This window comes from Carassius carassius, chromosome 41, assembly GCF_963082965.1.
Source record: "Carassius carassius chromosome 41, fCarCar2.1, whole genome shotgun sequence".
NCBI lineage: Eukaryota > Metazoa > Chordata > Actinopteri > Cypriniformes > Cyprinidae > Carassius > Carassius carassius.
In genome coordinates, this window is record NC_081795.1 from 2,226,733 (window position 1) to 2,246,880 (window position 20,148).

At 36.1% G+C, this 20,148-nt stretch overlaps 1 protein-coding gene across 3 annotated transcripts in view; it reads right to left on the reverse strand.

Annotated features, from left to right (window-relative positions):
* Positions 1-5,716: 5,716 nt before the first annotated feature.
* Positions 5,717-20,148, reverse strand: part of slc8a2b (solute carrier family 8 member 2b) — an 85,610-nt gene continuing 71,178 nt past the window's right edge. For 2 of the 3 annotated variants that reach the window (XM_059534004.1, XM_059534003.1), the window contains exons 4-13: positions 18,588-18,815; positions 17,868-18,212; positions 16,504-16,959; positions 14,681-15,057; positions 12,631-12,734; positions 11,400-11,417; positions 10,782-10,906; positions 9,163-9,262; positions 7,714-7,992; positions 5,717-6,528 (exon numbers count right to left, since the gene is read on the reverse strand). In XM_059534004.1, coding sequence (XP_059389987.1) covers positions 6,152-6,528; positions 7,714-7,992; positions 9,163-9,262; positions 10,782-10,906; positions 11,400-11,417; positions 12,631-12,734; positions 14,681-15,057; positions 16,504-16,959; positions 17,868-18,212; positions 18,588-18,815 — 2,409 coding nt within the window. In that variant the 3' untranslated portion in view covers positions 5,717-6,151. The remainder of the gene's footprint in view (positions 6,529-7,713; positions 7,993-9,162; positions 9,263-10,781; positions 10,907-11,399; positions 11,418-12,630; positions 12,735-14,680; positions 15,058-16,503; positions 16,960-17,867; positions 18,213-18,587; positions 18,816-20,148) is intronic. The other variant, XM_059534005.1, reaches the window with a different exon arrangement.

Consider the following 20,148-nt stretch of genomic DNA (forward strand, 5'->3'; position numbering starts at 1 on the left):
TAAAATGTACGAAACTAAGCTGGCTATAATATTTAAAGTTGTGTGTTTTAGTTGCGCATGAAACGTTTGTTCCCTCTTAATGTTGCCAGATGGTTTCTATGTGTGGTTTAGGTCTGAAAGTACAAAAACACGATCAAGTGTGCTAATTTACCTCTTAATTTGAGAATAAGGTGACAGATTAGAGACAAATTAGATTAGGGACCTTTGTTCCAAAAGGAGATTACATTACAAAAAATGTACCCAAATCACCCACAGCATCATTTGAACTCACTCTTTGAACTAAGGATATTAACGTTAATAAAGTATACAAAACAAATTTTGAGTTTTAACTTGAGTTAAAATAGTCTTTTTTAAGAGAATAATTCAACTGAAAAAATTTAAAATAGTGGTTTAAGAAGAATTATTATAGTCTATTTTTAACTGGGCAGTTAAGATGTGCTAAACAAGAAGAAATAACTGTTGCATTCATTTCAGTGTAGCAGTTCAGGGTGCCATTTCTAAGATTAAACACTTCTGGAATAGTTTTGATGGTGTGAGTCAGTGAGTCTCTCAATTTTTATGATTTTGTAATGAATAAGGAAAGCTCACTGTCATACCTTCAGGAAAATAATAATAGCGTAATAACTGAACTACAACAACTTACTTAGCTAATTCACAAGCTCTCTGAACTTTTTGTTTTGTGATCACTAGATGAAACTTGATTTATTTAGTGAATTTTCTGATCTGGACATTTGACTGTACTTTTTTCTGGTGTCTATTTGCATGATTGGTGCAAATGAACAGTCATGGATCTACAGCATCCTCTATTTATTTATAATATTTAATATTATATATATATATGTGTGTGGTGTGTGTGTGTGTTAACAAAAAAACACTCAAGGACAGGAAATGTTTAAAATAAGCTATATTCAGTAAGGTCTGCTTGAACTCTAACAGCTACATAATTTTTTCTTCTTGGGACACAGTACACATCATGCCATGTTCTTCAAATAAAATTCTCCTCCGCCTTTAAATTTATCTTGACTTTTTATACTTCCATAAAAAATTTAAAAAAAAAAAAAAAAAAAAAAAAAAAATATATATATATATATATATATATAAAAATTAATGTCACATCATTTTGGACATTGTCCGTCATAATTTAACAGGCAGAAGAGAATGATCACAAACACAGATAAAAGTGCACAAAAACAAGGCAGAGAACAAGACCAGTTTGGGGTCGACACAGACAACATACAAAACTGTGAGGACAACAAGACAAAAAATTTTTTAGCATGGAAAATAATACATGTTTTTCACATTTCTCTAGGCAGAAATTAAGATGTAACAAACTGTTTGTCAATAGGTTATCTTCCCCACTTCCGATTCTATTCTAAAATCTTTCTAAAATATCTCTGTTGAATTGGGTGAAAAAATACCTGCATGTAAAATAAAAATTGCAAAATAAGAAACGAAAGATGGGATATAAATGTAAACTTTGACACTGATAACAGCTCATGCATGCAAACAGGTACTTCATGCATTTTGTACATTAGAGGCAGATGTATAACTTCACATTTACAGTAATGAACACCGTCCAGCCACTGGTGGACATCAGAAATGCAACATCATCACCAGAACACATGAAGATGTGTTTTGCAAAAAGCCAAGATGGCCTTTTACCCAATGAACATGCCCTTCACAGTCGAGACAGACGAGACAGTCATAGCTACAGTGCATTTCACTCTGTTATCATCAGTTAAATTCCTTGTAAATAAATTAATACATAGAAATAGCCTTTGGCCCAGTGTACAAGAAACTGTTTTACAGAGACATTACTTGTAATTCATTAGAAAAACTAATTATAGATAGATAGGTGTGAGGATTTAGCGTAAAGATGAATTTGCTGCATTAATAAACACTGCTAATGGAATCTTAATTATCAGACAACATACAGTGATTACTTGCAACCCAAGTAACCCTACTGAGAATATCTAAACATCTTGGAAATAGTTATCAAAAACTATTACATCTATAACTAACTAGATTCCTATCAATTTGAGTACACTTGGAAATAGAAAAATCACCTACCGAAAATGTCACAGTCGTTTTCCAAAAAGTTTTCCAAAGCTTTCCACATGAACAGAGTCGTAAAAAGAGTAAACGTCTGACATTCAGGGCAATGGGTGATTTTTACAGATCAACAATAGACCAAAAACATAAGATCAGTGATGATAAACCTAAACATTAACTAACTTAGAAAATCTCTATGACTCTTCTTGTCATTTGTCAGCTTTATTGCACTTTCTGTCTGTAGCGTTAAGAAGAAATAGCGTACATGCAATAAAGAAAACCTTGAAGCAAGCGAAGGGGCCAGGATAGGCACCAAATATCACTGAAGGGTTAAACGCAATGCTGGTTGCTCAGGGTAGGTTCGCATATTGCACAATTTGTCTCAATAAATTTGGTTTGTTATACTCAGAGAAAACAAACACATTAACATGTAATACAATACAGATACAACTATGAAATGTTAAATAATAAGTCTCTTAAGGCAATAACTGGACACAAAACCGATTCTGCTAATCTAGGATTTAGTGTTTGACCCCATTCTTCAGGGTTTCAGATATAAATTATGAAAATCTCTGTTAAAGAAAATAAATTTTTTTCTCAATTTTCAACTGATGAATTTTCTACCTAGTGATTAACTGTCTGTTTAAGCCTGTTTAAGTTGATGCTGATGTTGAGCATGTCTAAAACAAGATTTCATTCTTTATCATTTGCACAACATCTAAGTCAGAGCATTTTTCTCTCTGGTGAACTTTTAACAAAGGTGAAAGTCGTTCAATGTGAAAAAAATGTGAGGCAAAGCATGTGGAAAATTATGCACCCCCCCCCCTTTTTTACCACGAGACATTCTTGAAAAGAATTCAACATTCTGCATTTAAATAAGTTACATTTTGTAAATTAAAGTATAGAAAAATGAAAATTAGCTGAAAATGTAATCCCTCTCAGGCCATCCAAGATGTAGATGAGATTCTTTCTTGCATCACTTGCTCATCAATGGATCCTCTGCAGTGAATGGGTGCCGTCAGAATGAGAGTCCAAAAAGCTGATAAAAACATCAAAATAATCCACAAGTAATCCACAGCACTCCAGTCCATCAATTTACATCTTGTGAAGCCAAAAACTGCGTGTTTGTAAGAAACAATTCTGGTATTTTGAGTTTACACCATTTGCTCTAGCCAATGTCCATAATCCATAAAAACATTTTTCCAGAGGAAAAAAAGTCAATCTCTTGTTGTCCTCTCACATCAAAATCCACCAACATATTTGTTTAGAACTGTTTTGTAAATGGTGCTTGATAAATGCATATTTCTATCCTGATTCAGATGAGATGAGATTACTTTTTAAGTGGAGAAAGCTAAATTATAAACAGCTAGGGGACTCCTATTTAAGCTCTAAAGCAATGGTTTGAAGATATAAAACTACTTAACGAAGGTTTGCTAATTAGAAACACACAGCTTTTCACTTTTTTTAGATGTCAATTGATGGACTGGATTGTTGTGGATTATTGTGATGTTTTTATCAGCTTTTTGGACTCTCATTCTGACGGCACCCATTCACTGCAGAGCATCCACTGCTGATCTACATTTCTCAAAATCTGTTCTCATGAAGAAACAAACTCATCTACATCTTGGACAACCAGAGAATAATTACATTTTCAGCAAACTTTCATTTTTGAGAGAACTATTCCTTTAAGTACTGATCTCACACCAAAATATTACAAAAGAGATCTGACATAGGCAGCCATCACGTTTGTCCCTTTTAGTAACAAACATTGTAAACTTCAAATTCATGCATGTCTTCAGAGTCAAAGCATGCCGTTATAGTTCTGCCAATATGCACTGCATCATGCATTTCGACTGACTAGACAACAGACAAAAGTACAGCTCTGAAGTATAGCAAGAGAACAGTACACACACACCACACAGCTTTACACATAATTCTTTGGACTGGACATAAAAACACTTTTAACGTACATATACAGTACACACAATCCTGAGTTCTCTATGAGTAAACAACATTTTATTGTTTATCCGTCAGGGACCAATCAGCGTTCAGCTCCACACATCATGAGTGGACTAGTCAGCTAATGAGTTTATAAAGAACCAATCAATACGCAGCTCTATCAAGACGCCCCAGACAAGCTCACATAATGCTGAGAGAAACTGTACAGTGACATTTTGACTTTAGTGCTTTGCTATGAGAACTTGTAAAGTCACTGGATGCATCGAATGAGCATGAACATGCTTCAGATTTTGCACCGAAGTAAAGCTGACACCTAAATCATTTGTTCTTCGAATAAACCTGTGTAGAGAAGAGAAACTCTCACATTTGCTTTGACAGTACCAATTCAGCATCAACAGAGTTTTTTTCCCTAGCATACTATGAACACTGCAATTGGAAAAGAGTTTCTTGAACATCCCAGTGGTTCGACGCTTGAGCGTATGGAGATAACGGCAAGTGTTTTCTCATGGATTTTTTACATTGACACTTTTAAAAGAGGAACTCCATTGTCTTTAGGCAGCAGACAGTGCAGAATGAATGTAACAACCGAAGATTGGAATCATTACGACGACCAGTGTTCCGTTTCAGAAGATAATGGTCATTGTGATGTCATAAGATGATTCATTCGTTGAATTCCAGGGAATGTTGAGGTGTAGAATAAGTATTCATGTAAAAAATATCTAAATTCAATGCGACTCAGAAGAACACCCAATTAAAAAATATTAAGTAAAGATAAAGACATATCAGGTCAAAATGGCCTGATCAGATGAAAGATAATCTAGCAGAATATTGAGACTCATGTTTTTAATGGACAACTTTCTAACTCCATCTTCAGTTATTCTTCTATCTATGAGATACTGTTGCTCTATTCTAGTCTTAAGCCACTATTTTGCTGCCTAATACAGATTCCTGGAATCTTTTTGTTATTATGTGTTATTGTAGGGCACAACTGAGTCTGATGTGTCTGAAAAAGGGAGAAAATATGGACATCAGTGGTGAACATACATAACAATAAAGCTGATAAACTGGCCAACTTGTCTGAAGATTCTGAATATAATATAATATAATAATATTTTGTGTTGGATATTTACATTTCATTTAATTATTAACCAAAAACAATATTAAAAAGCAAAATATTTTCGTCATTTCAGGGCACAACTGAAAGTCTTGGTCTGCTTATTGTGTCACTTATAAATTGTTTTTGCAGCAGCTTCCTCTGACCGATTTATGGACAATATTTATGCAAAACCAATATTTTGTTATTTATCATTCCCTTCACATTACTAGTAACTTAAGTTTTTGAGTTTGCTCCTTCCGACAAACATCAAGCAGGTGAAACATTGGCAACATTAGTAAACAGGTTCGTACGCTATAATTTAAAAGTTAGGTGCGGTCACACTAGACTGTATTATTAGTTACATTTTATTACTTATTAAAATGAGAAGCCCTAGAGAATGACATCATGTCCCACTGCACATATTCACTGCAGGGACTAAAGTAATTTCCCATGCTTGAAGTCTAGTGTGACACACAACTTTCAGCCTGTCTTGCTTTAACTCAAGAGCTCATATCATACAATCTATCGAGCGACAATCATAAATGACTGCTTTAGTACAGAATGATGCACAACTTCTGATCTGTTAAGCAGCTCGACTGCTGGCGCCTTTTCATTAGCCTCTAAAATGCCATCACTATTGTTCTGAACACACCTTTTATCTTTCCTCGGATTTACTGTGCCCCTAAACCATAAAAAGACCTGTTGCGTGACAACAAAAGTCGTCAGTTCTGCCTTTGAGCTCGAGAAACGAAAAGATATAAGTCTGACTATTTTACAGCGTCGCTCCCACCTTCTACTCATCTTTTCCTTCTTTTGCAACACGCTTTGCTTCCTTTTTCACAAACTCTCTCTCCAACATCATCCATCTCAGATTCTCCTCCAGGTCTCGTCTAAGTTGAATGATCTGCATTAGTGCATTCAACGATGTGTTTTGTAAGTGTGTGTGTGTGTGTGTTGATTTATGTGGCTTATAGAGCCTCAAACCCCCTTTCGATTTATTTGTAGATATAAGTGTGTGGTGGTGTTTGCTCCCTGTTTCTCCTTTCAGAAGCCCTCGATATGGCAGTAGGCCTCAAGGCTGGAGAAGAGGATGTAGAGGAACCACAGACCCAGAAAGAGGAGTGTAGTGAGCAAACGCGGGACACGAGCGCCGCCCAGCTCTCCGCCGATAGACGGCCGACGGCGGAAGAGCAGCACCCCCATGCAGATAAAGGCAAAAATAGTGAAGAGGGTGACGGAGAAGGCCAGCGAGCCGGGATCCACGTTAAAGGGCTTTCCCTGGACGGCCCAGTACACCGCTGCCACGGACCAGGCCACGCCGATGCCCAGAAACACGTTGACCGCGTTGCTGCCCGTGACGTTTCCGATGGAGGCGTCTGCATACTGGTCCTGAGTAGCAGCGACTTTACTGGCGAATGTGTCTGAAGGAGAGCGTCAGAGAGCATGAGAAAATACACACATCAGTCACGTCGATAACCTGGCTAATATTTCAGATTTTCAAATGGTAAAGATCAGCCAATAACCTATCCGAGAATTCTAGATCTTTTCTGATTTTATATAATATAAAAAAATAATAAATATATTTGAAAAGACAATGCATTAGATATTTACACTTGATATAATCATTCATAATAATGCTATAATGCAAAATAAGTTTTAATGTGAATTTTCGCAGCTTTGCGTACATGATGCATGTGTCACTTACTTTCACTAAATTGTAATATAAACATGTCAAAAATGTGATTCTGGAGCACAAAACAAGTTTTAAGTCGCTGGGGTATATTTTTAGCAATAGCCAAAAAAATACATTGTGTGGGTCAAAATGATCGAGTTTTCTTTTATGCCAAAAATCATTAAAATATTAAGTAAAGATCATGTTCCCTGAAGATATTTTTTACATTTCCTACCATAAATATATAAAAATGAATTTTTGATTTGTAATATGCATTGCTAAGAACTTAATTAGAACTTAATCAAAGAAGATTTTCTTAATATTTAGAATTTTTTGCTCCCTCAGATTCCAGATTTTCAAATAGTTGTATCTCAGCCAAATATTGTCCGATTCTAATAAACCTTACATCAATGGAAATCTTATTCATCCAGATTACAGAGTGTGTTTGAATATCAGTTTAAAACAATTTACCCTTATAACTGGTTTTGTGTAATTAATTAATTATCTTATTCATAAAGTATAAATTAAGTTGATCAAAAGTGACAGTGAAGACATTTAAATAACATGACAAATGGTTTTTGTTTAAAATTATTTGAAATTTCTATTCATCATCAATAATAATAATAATAATAATAATAATAATAATATTTTCCACAAAAATATGCATCAGCACAATTATTTTCAACATTGATAAAAATAACACATATTTCTTGAGCGGCAAATCAACATATTAGAATGATTTCTGAAGGATCATGTGACACTGAAGACTGGATGTAGAAAACATTTTTTTGTTTTACTTTTATGTACTGTACAAAATTAAAATGTGTTATTTTTATCAAGTGAAAAGTGTGTGTTGAGCATTTTTCTGAATCTACTGCAGGGACATTCAGAGATTTTACAGTGTGTGGCTGAAGTGTCATTGTGTCAAGCACACCTGGGATAGAAGTGCCCAGGGCCACGAACACCACCGCGGTGACGGTGTCCCGGAGGCCCACGGTGCAGCCGAAGTGTGACGCCAGGTCTCCGATGACGGCCGTGAGGAGACCGATTACAATGATGGACACCACAAAGCAGGCCCAGCCGTTCCAGTACTCCGTGGGCGGAACAAACGCGAACAGAACCTTCCAGAACACCGTCACGAAGTGCATGATGTAATCGTAGCAGGACGGGAGACGCTCCTCTCGACCCTCCTCTTCATCTTCATCCCCGTCGCCTGAGGATGCCACGCATAATTACCAAATTAAACCGCGCTGGACGATTCTACATGCACAGTCATTACCGTGACAAACCACCAGATGGGAGGATCGCATCACTGAAGACAACTTTCCTCAATATACCTAGATGTCCATGGAATTAGAAGTGTACTGGATGTCTCCAAAAAACGAAATAACTATTTCACTAATAACTATTAGAACTATTTTCACTCAGAAATTGCTAGTACAGCAAATATTTGCAAAGAATCAGCAGAAAGTTTTGAGAATTTTAAAGCAGAAAGAATGAAATATATTATCTTCTAAATCATACCTTAATAATCTTTGTTTACAATTTCCAAAAATGTGTATTGTGTTATTACAGTATCATTGACATACTATTATAGTTTTTTATTAATATTTTATATTTTAGTGTGTATTTTTATATCATCCGTTTGAATTTTAAACTATATATATATAAATTTGAAATAAATAATTGTATGCATTTAGCAGACGCTTTTATCCAAAGCGACTTTCAGTGCATTCAGGCTAACAGTTTTTCCCTAGTATATTATATTTATATATATATATATATATATATATATATATAGATATATATATATATATATATATATATATATAGTTTTAATTATTTTAGTATAAGTTAAACAATTAAAAATAGAAATGCTGCATAGGCAACTAGCTGAAATAATTTACTTTAATAATTTTACAGTGTGTTTTTGTCACTAGAAGTAGTTTTTACATCTATATAGTTTTTGAAAACTATTTAAATTTAAGTTTTTTATTTGATGGAAAATATATATTTTTATACATACTGTACACACACACACATATATATATATATTCATTATATTTCAGTTAACATTTATTTTATTTCAAGAAACAAACGTTTTTTTTTTTTCATTTTTAAATTTTTTTATCATTACAGAAAATGGCACACTGTAAATTCTACACTTCTAAACATCATTACAAATTCTTCCTAAAACATCATTAATAGGTGAGCTCTTGCTTTCAGAGCGTGCACTGCTGCAGCTTCTGAGACTTATTATGAGCTTTTTTAAAGAGCAGCTTGAGAACGTAAGAGCCTCATTAAGTGTTTTATTAAGTCTGAATTGCTGAGGCAGTGAAATGTATACAGTGTGTATACTTCAGAGATCAGCTGAACATCTGACCTGCACTGACGGTCACAGCCTCCACGAACTGCTCTCGCCAGGAGTGAGTCCCGATCACCAGCGCCAGGTTCGTCTTCTTGATCAGTTTATCAACAGTGCTCTGAAACACAGCACCAATCACTCAAACATTCCCACCATTCACAGCCCAACTCAGATTTTCTGCTCGGTTTAGATTTAGTTTTTATGTGAGGCTTTGGACCCTGTTATCAACATTAATAACAAACTTCATTATATAATTTAATATGATGAACAATTATTATGTACACAGCATTAGATTTTTCAAAACAAAACACAAAAAACTTATTTATTGGTATTATTCTAACTAAAAATATCAAATATATAATTGAAAATATCAGATTTTCCTGCTCACAAGAATAATTATATATAATTAAATTAATATATATATATATATATATATATATATATATATATATATATATATATATATATATATATATATATATATAAAGGCATAATATAATTTATGCATTATTATTATTATTGTTGCGATTTTTCATGTTAACAAAATAATAAAAATATATAACAAATTGCAATAAAGGCATATCATAATTAAATTAATTAAATATTATATGGTATAATAATAATACTATTTTAGATGTGATAAAATCAGATTCAATGTGATTTTCCTTGTTCACAATTTAAAAAATGAATGTCAGATTTGGATCACATCCTACTGTTATGTGAACATATTGAAATATTTTTATAATCTCTTTGCACTCTCTCTTCTGAAGTGCTGGCAATGAATAATACTATCCTGACATATCTAATGAAGCTGACAGCTGTTTGTTTAGCACCACTGACCCTTATTTATAACACTCTAAAAAAGAAATTATTTTAATGTAATGTTTTCAGATGAGAATTTCATCAACCATCAACATTTGTTCTCATAAACAATAATAATGCATCAGTTCACCCTGGGTAATCATTACGTAAATTATATTTTTGCCATTATTCATAACCGTTATAATTGAAAATCATCCACTGCAAATGTAAAAAAATAAAAAATAAATCTAACCATCATGTGTAGGAATATATCATGTGGGAATCTTAAACTGTGGGCCAGTATGACTGATGGATGTGCATTTTTCATGCCATATACACATAATCTATATATAGAGCTCTGCTGAACATTGTACATGAAGATCTGTTCAGCATGCATGATTTTACCATGTGGCCTCTTGTCATGTACAGAACAGATGGAGGACTAGGGTTGGAAGATACAGATGTACAATCCATCATGCTTTTATTTTTTTTTTTTAATAAAACAAAATATAATAAAATACAATATTTGTAAATATTTAATAAAAACATGTTTTCAGATACCTTACAGTAAATTTATAGGACTCTTCGATTAAATAAAATATGTGAAACCTTAAAGAAAATTCAGAGGAAAATAAAATGTAATTAAATAATAATAATAATAATAATAAAGATTATATATAAAAAAAAAAAAAAAAAAAAAAAAAAAAATATATATATATATATATATATATATATATATATATATATATATATATATATATATATATATATATATATAAATAAATAAATAAATAAAATAAAAAGCAGACTATATTCAGTGTTTTCAGCAGTGATACCTTAAATTCATAGGACTCCTCGATCACCACCTCCAGCCGGCTGTGCTCCCCCAGGATAGGTTTCCCCATCTCCGCTATCCTCCTGGCCTCCTCCTCTTCCACAGTCATCTGTCCCTCCGGATCCTCTGGTAGCCAGAGATGATGAAAGAAAGGACAAAGACAGAATAGAATGGATGAGATACAACAGACTGGAAATGGAGGGCACACCCCCTACCTGTCAATCAAAAACACAACAGCTCCACTGATCGATAAGACGCCATGTATCACAGCACGATACAAAACAACACAAGCTTTGAGAGACGTTCTGAATGCATGTGTGCACGATTGGTTATCTACAAACTAAAATGTCATCCACAACCCATTATGCTTCAGTAACAGAGTGAGTATAATTTGGAATTGATTGGAGTGTGACAACTTCCATTGAGAATTTTTTTTACTTTCTGTCTAATGTTTTGAACTCTCTTTCTCTCAACGGTCTGTATTTGATTCCACTTTTCCGTAATCACATCTCTCATGGGTTTAGAGAAGCTTTTAGCCCATCTCTCCTCTCTGCTGAGTGTGTAACATGAGGGCTAGTGTGGACACGTCATTTGACCAGAGGTTGATCTGAAACCTTACCTTGGTTCAGCAGCAGGGCTGCGTGACGTAAGAAGGGACAAAAGAGATGGAGTTAGTGCTGGAGATGAGTTTACTCCATTAAACACACACACATATATATATATATATATATACACACAGGCACACACATCTACATGTATGTATCCCATGACTGTGGCTCTGCTTCAAACCCTAGTGAGCTGCGTCTCTGAATACTAAAACAGCATCGTACAGTATAGCAAAAACAGCGTTTCATAAATGACATGATCTGAAAGGCTCAGACAAGTAGTCTGTTCACATCACGCACGTAAGCAACACTACTGCAAACAGCTGAATCCATTAGTGTCAAATAGTCGACTCCAGCAGAGCAAAGTCTCTTTAATTAAGGCAATTCAGTGCATTTGGTGACCATCTTAGAAACACCCTCCGGCTGCTATTTTACAGTGATACAGGAGCATGAGCGACTTTCAACATCTCATTTCAATGTCAAATCAGCATTAACATCAAACAGAAATTATACATGCATGCATTTCATTTTTGAGTGGTTGCTAGGCTAACAAATATATTCCAAAACCTATAAATTCTTCATCCTTTTGTTGTGGTTTATGACGGTGATTAATCTTCTTCTTAATACCCAATATCTGTATATGTTTTCTTATAATTTCAAAACAAAACTAATAATTAATCTACAGTAATACAATAATAAATAATCTATTTTAATATGATGATGAATATTATTATTATTACTGAAATGATAAAAGCATACACAGATATTGGGTGAAATATTATATTTTTATTTAATAAAAACTATTTTTTCATTATTACTTTTTAATATGGAATAAAACATAGTTTAATATATAAATAAAAATATAAAAAAAGAGTTGAATTGAATATATTTATACAATTATAATTTAAATATATGTTTATGAATTAAATATATTTATTATTGTACTTTATTTATATTAATTATAACTTTTTTTTTCTTTTTATTAGTATTATATTTATTGTATATATGTGCATTTACATTTTGGTCAAAAACAAGGTATTTTATAAAGCAGCATCATTTCCAGGAACACACCTATGAAACCTAAAAATGCGGTCTAGGAAGGCAGCTCATTAGGGCTGGGAGCGGAGACAAATGTATCAGAAACCACTTGAACCCGAATGTCATATGAACACTCAAAACCACTCTAAAATCTAATAGAGTTAATCTCATAGTCTTTACAGTGCAACACACATACTATACACACACCTGAGATTCCTCTCTTCAGCCAACGCGGTTCCTCAAGAACGATGAAGAAATTCTCATGTTTCTCATACTCTTCATCATCAATGATCCTCACCTGAAGGGTCTGACTGAAGACACACACAGATACAAACACACAGTCAAACAAAAACAAGTAATCAGACATTTAGGTATTGGCTTTGAAGTTTCACACTGATTACTGGGACAAGTGACTAAATTGCGACTAAATAGGAAAATGTCAGAAATCTGCAAAATGACACACTCACACACACACACACACACACACACACACACACACACACACACACACACACACACACACACACACACACACACACACACACACACACACACACACACACACACACACACACACACACACACACAGTTACACAACACACAGTTACACAACACACACAGGGCTTTATAAATACTTAATGCTGTTCCTCTGGGGTCACGAACAGCGCTCTACCCTGAGATGAAATCACATTAAAAGAGCTGCTGAATGAACAACACACACTCATACACAAAGGCACAAAAACATGCTCAGACTAATCATGGAAAATGTCAGCGTTCAAATCACCTTGAGAGGCTGCATGTCAATATTTAATCACATTCATAATCCAGACAAATCCACATTCATAACCCCCCCACCCCGCCCCACCAAATCCTCCCGCTTACAATAAAATGTGCAATTATAAACCTCATTGCACATTGGAACTAAATCCATAGAGCTATGCTTTGTAAGGACACTAATTTGTTGAGTGGTTTGTTGAGTGGTGGACCTGTATTCACCCCCATCACTGACACAGGAAAATCGTAATGTTTAGAGCTCATCAATAATGTAAGACAGTGTCACGTTCATCCGGCAAAGAAAATAAAAAATACTCCAGACAGAGGGAAGCGATGCCTCCTCTAATGATCTTACTGACCCACACATAATAAGCACCCAAGCATCACTTTCAATATCACTCATAATCTGGGGATTTGAACAAGCCCTACTAAACATGTATAATATCTCAAAAGAGAGGTAGGTATGTGCTGTTACTTTACTAGGAGATTAGACACAGGATCTAGGGTGTCCTGAATGGTTACTAGGAAGTTACTAAGAAACTTGAGATTTTTTTCACCTGTTTTACTGTCCACCAGGTGAAAAATTCCCACACTGGAGGAAAATCCAAGCCATATATTTATATTTATGCATTTAGCAGACACTTTTATCCAAAGCGACTTACAGTGCATTCAGGCTAACATTTTTTTACCTAACATGTGTTTCCTGGGAATTGAACACACAACCTTGCACTGCTAACGCAATTCTCTACCACTTGAGCCACAGGAACACTAAGCCATAAAAAAAGACATCAACGTGCAGGACTCCTCTCACTTAGGTCAGTTAGCAACCTCTCAGAATGCCTTGGCAACTGCTTAACAACTTTCTAGTAACCAATCAAAACACCATAGAAACTGCATTGCAACTAAGCATGTGCCCCAAGACGAATACCATGTTTTGAAAGGAAATGATTTGTACTATGGAATCCCTAAAGGCAATATCAGTGCTTTCTCTTGCAATTCATGATCACTTTGTGTATACTACGGAGTGGCGGTACTTGCCAGTCATTTTCCATGCTTTTCCAAATACGGATTTAGGCTTTGGGCACACCCCTGCTAGCAACTCTCAAGTAACCACTCAAAACACATTAGCCTACCTATCAACTATATAGCAACCAAACAGTTGATCACAAAAAAAAGAAAACTATATAGCAACCTTAGTAACTAGAAACCATTCAAAACACTTAAGCAACCTCCCACTGTACCCTAGCAACTATATAGCAACCTTAGTAACTGCCTAGAACCTCTCTAGCAACCACTCAGAACATGCTAGCAACACCCCAGAATCGTTGACATGAATCGTGAAACCCATGAAGATTCACACGCTTAACAACTACATAGTGATGCCATGGCAATCATCAATCACCCTTGCATTGTAGCATTGTGGAAGTGAGTTTTGCACAGACACAGATTTCTTCTGACTTTTCTTAGTGTTTTTTACACTCACGTTGTCTGGTCGTTGGTGAATTCCAGCTCTCCGTGCGTGTCCTCGTAGTCGACCCCTCCCCCTTGGGCTGTTCCAGGCTCTGTGTGGTATGGGATGATCACGGTCCCGCGGGCACCGGAGTTCCGGACCACTGTCACCTCCATGGTACCCACACTCTCACACACTCGCACCTGGTGGTCCGTAAAAGTGAAGATCCCCGCATGGTCGTCATCCAGGATGGTGACCGTGACCATCAGCGGTTCCAGCAGTTGGGCCTTGGGAGCCTGATCTGTTTCGTCACTCTCAAACATACCCTCGGCATCACCAACACGCAGGTTCAGCAAACGCACAAAGAAATGTTCATCTTCCTCAAAGATGTCATCGTCGATGATGCCCACCTAGAAAGACGGAAATACTTTCAGTAAAGCAGTTTTACTTCAGTAAACCTCAGAACATGCACAGAACTAGTTCTCAGACAAATACAACAGGGACATGGATTTCTAGAGATCTGACTTTTCTGATCAATGTGTCCATCACTCTGAATCCTCTCTCAGTCTTTTTGGCAAAGAGACGGTCAATCATTGCCACTCAAAAAATGACAGACATTAGAGCACTGTTGCCATGGATTCATGTCCCTGTCCATCTCAGTGAAGCGGACGTTTGTCTAAAAGGATGTGTACTACATAAAAGATAAAGAGTTTTTTTTTCTTTGGAAGCTGTTGTTGAGATACTAAAGCATTTTCCTTGGGGAAATCTGTTCATTGAAGATTCCTATTAATGAACGTACAAGAATCAGTACAGTGGATTAAAGCTTTTGAGAACTTTGCTGGACCAAACTGTATGTTGTGGCCATGTTCTTAGAAAACTTACATTGAAAGAAGCTTTAATGCAAAGTGGACTAGATCCACTAGCAGGTAGTTCAACTTATTAACCAGCTATACCAACTAAGACCAGCTAATGACCATAAAGTTGTACAAGGTAGAATCCATGTAAATCCATCTAGTGGTTTCCGTTGGACCAAACTATGTGCTGTGGACATGCAGTATTCTTAGAAAACTTAAAACTTACATACAAAATTGGGATTATTGGGACAATGCCAGTTGCGTCAAGATTCACTATAAGGTAGTTCAAACAGCTAGACCACCTTGGACCTTATATGACCCGTTTGGCCAAGGTAAAAAGCATGTAAAACCGTCTCAAGGTTTCAGCTCAACCAAAGTGTATGCTGTGGACATGTTTATAGAAACTCATGTAGAAAGCAACTTCTACAAACTCAATGCTCATGGAAATACTGTTTTGATGATCAATCATTGGTGTCTTACTTATTCTTATTCAGACACTTGAAACCCTCCCCTAGTCAAAACCAGATCCATCAGCAGATAGTTCAACAATTAAAGGTAGTTAACCAGCTTGGATCAGCTAATGACCATCTATCAGTTTCATCTGGAACAAACTGTATGGTGTGGATATCTTAGAAACATCCATAGAAAAAGCAACTTTCATGCAAAGTTTGGATACACAAGATATCCCAGTCGAGACCAGACCTTCTAGAGCAGTAGTGTTCAATCCTGTTCCTGGAGAGCCACTTACCTGCAGAATTGAGCTCCAATCCTAATTAAACACAACTGAACCAGCTAATCAAGATCTTTAGACTCACAAGAAACATCCAGGAAAGTTTGTTGGAGGTAAACTCTGCAGGACGCTGGCAGCACTGTGCACCCCTAAACTAGCAGGTAATTCCTTCTAGACAAGTTTGGACCAACTATTGACCATAAAGAATCAAGGTAAAAGCGTTTCAACTGCTAGACAAGATTTCACATGGATTTGTTTTCACTCCTCCTCACCTTAATTTCTTTCCTGGTTTCTCCCGGTTTGAACACCAGCGTCCCCTCGCAGTACTCATAATCTGAGCCGGCGTTGGCTGTGCCATCTTCTGTACAGTAGTCGACATAGAAAGTGCTCTCCCCCAGGCCTCCCCGACACACCACAGGTATCGCGATGGTGCCACAGTTCTCCATGCACTGGCTGTGTGCACTCTCGAAGGAGATTCTGCTAAAGGTGGCCAAGTCGTCCTCCTCCAAAGCCTCATCACCACCTGTCACAACAGCACGGCGAGCGTGATCAGCTGCGTGTTTCTTCAACACATTACCAGCCCCGATCATCATGCGTGTGGCCTGGACGCGGTAAAAGGCACGACTTTTCTGCTGATGGAGGAGGGCGTAGTAGTTGGCCAATTCCACCAGCTGATCAAACTCCTTATCTGGATATTTCTGCCTCAGTTCCTTCAGGATACGGATCACCTGCCAAGGAACATTAAAAGGTTAAGGAAAGGGGAAAAAATATGGGCTGGTGTAATGAATTGTAATGAAGTGTAATGAATGTTCTTTCATCTCTTGCTCACCATCATATTGTACCAAACCTGACAATAGCGATATATTGCACATCTGAAAGCTTAGGCATATTCAAACTTCTGATGTAATCTGCCAGGTTTGACGTGAATGACACCAAACAGCATTGATTCTCACACTTCATGATTCATACACAAATGCGAATTACAATTAAGAACTAGAGCACAGGGAAAGATTTTGCCGAAACAACAAAATTTTTGCCTATTCCTTACAATAAGCTTTTACTTTACTTTAGAAAAACTGGAATATAGCACTTATATGCTGTATGGACTTTTTATGGCTATTTTTTGCTATTCTCTTCTGGAGTTTGCCTGCCACAGTCACTCTTTTGGAAAATTATCATTTAAAAATTCTGACCAACATCTCCTCTTATGTTCACCATGTTTGGAACGACATCAGTATTATTAAAAAAATAAAGACTATTTCAGTTTGTGGCTGAACCATTCATTTTGAAAAAGCCTCTAAGGGATAAAATATGAGATGGGAGGAAAAATTACATGCTTTTGCATTTGTTCGCAAAACTTTAACATTCTCTTACAAAAGTATTTGGGTTCTCTTGCAAAAGTATTGCATTACTCAGATAAATTTTGCATAGGGTTTCTTGGGGGAACGCAAAATCTTTATGAGGGAATGCAAATGCATAGAAATATTTCTTTCCTCCCATCACCTCGTCTCTTTAGGGGCTCCATACGGATTGTCAGTATGAGAAACATGTCGACCGTGGTGAACTTTATGACTGTATGCGCAAGTATTTATGTATAAATGTTTATGTTTAAATGACAGTGTGTGTCTTTTCTCACTTCTTTACGGCTCTCGTCCAGGTCCTTGGCACTGTCCATGTAAACGGTCGTGCTGTTGGAGTTGGGTAGAGTCCCCATGGTGCCTGTTGTGTTGCTGGTTCCATCTTGGTAATGTTCTTGTGTGCCGATCCCTACAGCTCCAGCCCTCAATGGAAACTTGCCATCCATCGTCATCTCCATACCTTTGGGGGTCATGTCCCCCTCTGTCTCCACAACAACCCCTGTCCTTTTGTCAGCACGGTAGCGTTTGGACATGTACTTGTAGAAAAGGAGGCGCCGGTCAGCGATCCAAGCAAGAATCACACAAACGGGGAAATAGCAGAGAGTGACCAGAGCTTCCCATACCTACAACACGCACACACACACACACACACACACCAACACAGCAAAGTACCAGTAGATAAACAACATTTATACTCATTTATTGTAAGTTGGTAAGGTAGAAACTGTTTGTTGCCCACAAATCGTACTTGTAAATATGAGTATTTTCCAACAACATCTCTAGGTCACATTTCAAGTTTAAAAAAAGTACATATTTTCCATTAAAAAAAAAGAACAACTAATTTTAAGTTGTTCATTTTAGGGGTGCAATATGACCTAGATCTAATCTCGACAGGCTTTGTAAGATTCACTCACATACAGAAATACAATGTCTCTCTCTCACACACACACACACACACACACACACACACACACACACACACACACACACACACACACCTCCACGACTCCAGGTGAGATGACGGACAGGATCAGGTAGAGCCAGATGTAAGCGAAGATACTCCAGAATGCGGTGATGAAGAAGACTCTCAGATGTTTGATCTTCCTCGACTCGCCATCAGGAATCACCCACACACAGATTCCAATGATCACAAACATATTAAAGGCAGCGCTGCCCACAATGGTGCTCGGACCCAGCTCACCGGACACAAAACCATGACCACACACCTGAAGTACACACACATGACAAAATCAGCCAATTATAATATATCCAATTTTTAATGTGGAGAAGGATTTTGGGCCAATGAGATTTCACTGTGGGCGGGGCTACTCAGCACAACACAACAAAAATAGAAACCAAGCGACAGAAAAAATTGTTGTGAATACTTTTATACATTGCAGTTGTTTATAACAAATTTAAATAAACATAAAAGAGAAAGGATTTATTGCTTGAATTCCAAACATAAAAGCTTTCAATTGATTGAAACCAGTGTTATTCTTGCATTAATAACTATGTTGTTATTAAGTAATATTTTAAAAGAGCATATATTTACATATTTTCATTTTTTAATTTTACTCTTTTTTTTAATTCTACTACTTAGTTTTAGCAATTTTGTTATGTACTTATGTATTAGTTTTAGTAATTTAAATATTTCTATTTTTTATTCAAGAATCAGTCATTTTAGTACTTTAAGTTACTTTTTGTATTACACTTAATTGCAAATGCAACATAATGCAACAAATTTTAAAGAAAACATAGTTTTACATTTTTAAAAATAACGTTTGAGTAATTAAGTTTTTTATTCAAGTTTGAGTAATTTTAGTACTTAGTTGTAAATTCAGTTGTAAGAATTTACAACTTAGTTGTAAGTTTTCCATTTAATTGTTGTTGTTTTTTTACATTTATTTGTATTATTATAAAACTTCTGATTTCGTAGTAAATTCAGTCTTTCCAAGTTTAATGGAGTGCAGCATTAAGTCTATACAAACATATAAGTGTTTAAAAGCTTGTATTAAATGAATTAACAGTCAGAACAATTAAACGAAAGGTGGATTGTGTCACTTTCCATTCCACATCAGATCAGTAGGTGTTGTTCACATTCAATAACATTCAATGCATTGAAAGCAAGATATGTTACATTCACTGAACATCCCTGAAAACGAAGCGAATGTCCTTGGGGAAGATATAATAGAAAGAATCTAATAAGAAGCATGCAGGTGTTGGTTATCAGTGTGTGTGTGTGTGTGGCTCTATCACTGATATCCCTCTACATCAACTCCAGCTCAGAGCGGCTAGCCTTTGGGATGGGTCTGTGACAAACAGATAATTCACCCTGTGCCTGCTTTCTGGCTGAGCTTGCGATGAGATATCACACTTCTGATAACAAAAATACCCTAAATATTCTGCCTGACTGTTTCCTTCACTAAAGACCACAACATCTCAAGATCAATGATGAGTTGTGATTACGTTGTTTAGATGCATTAGCAGTACAACAATACTGTGTACGTGAAACCCTTGAGTGAAGTGCGGTGGCCTGACGGATGTCCTAACACATTAGAT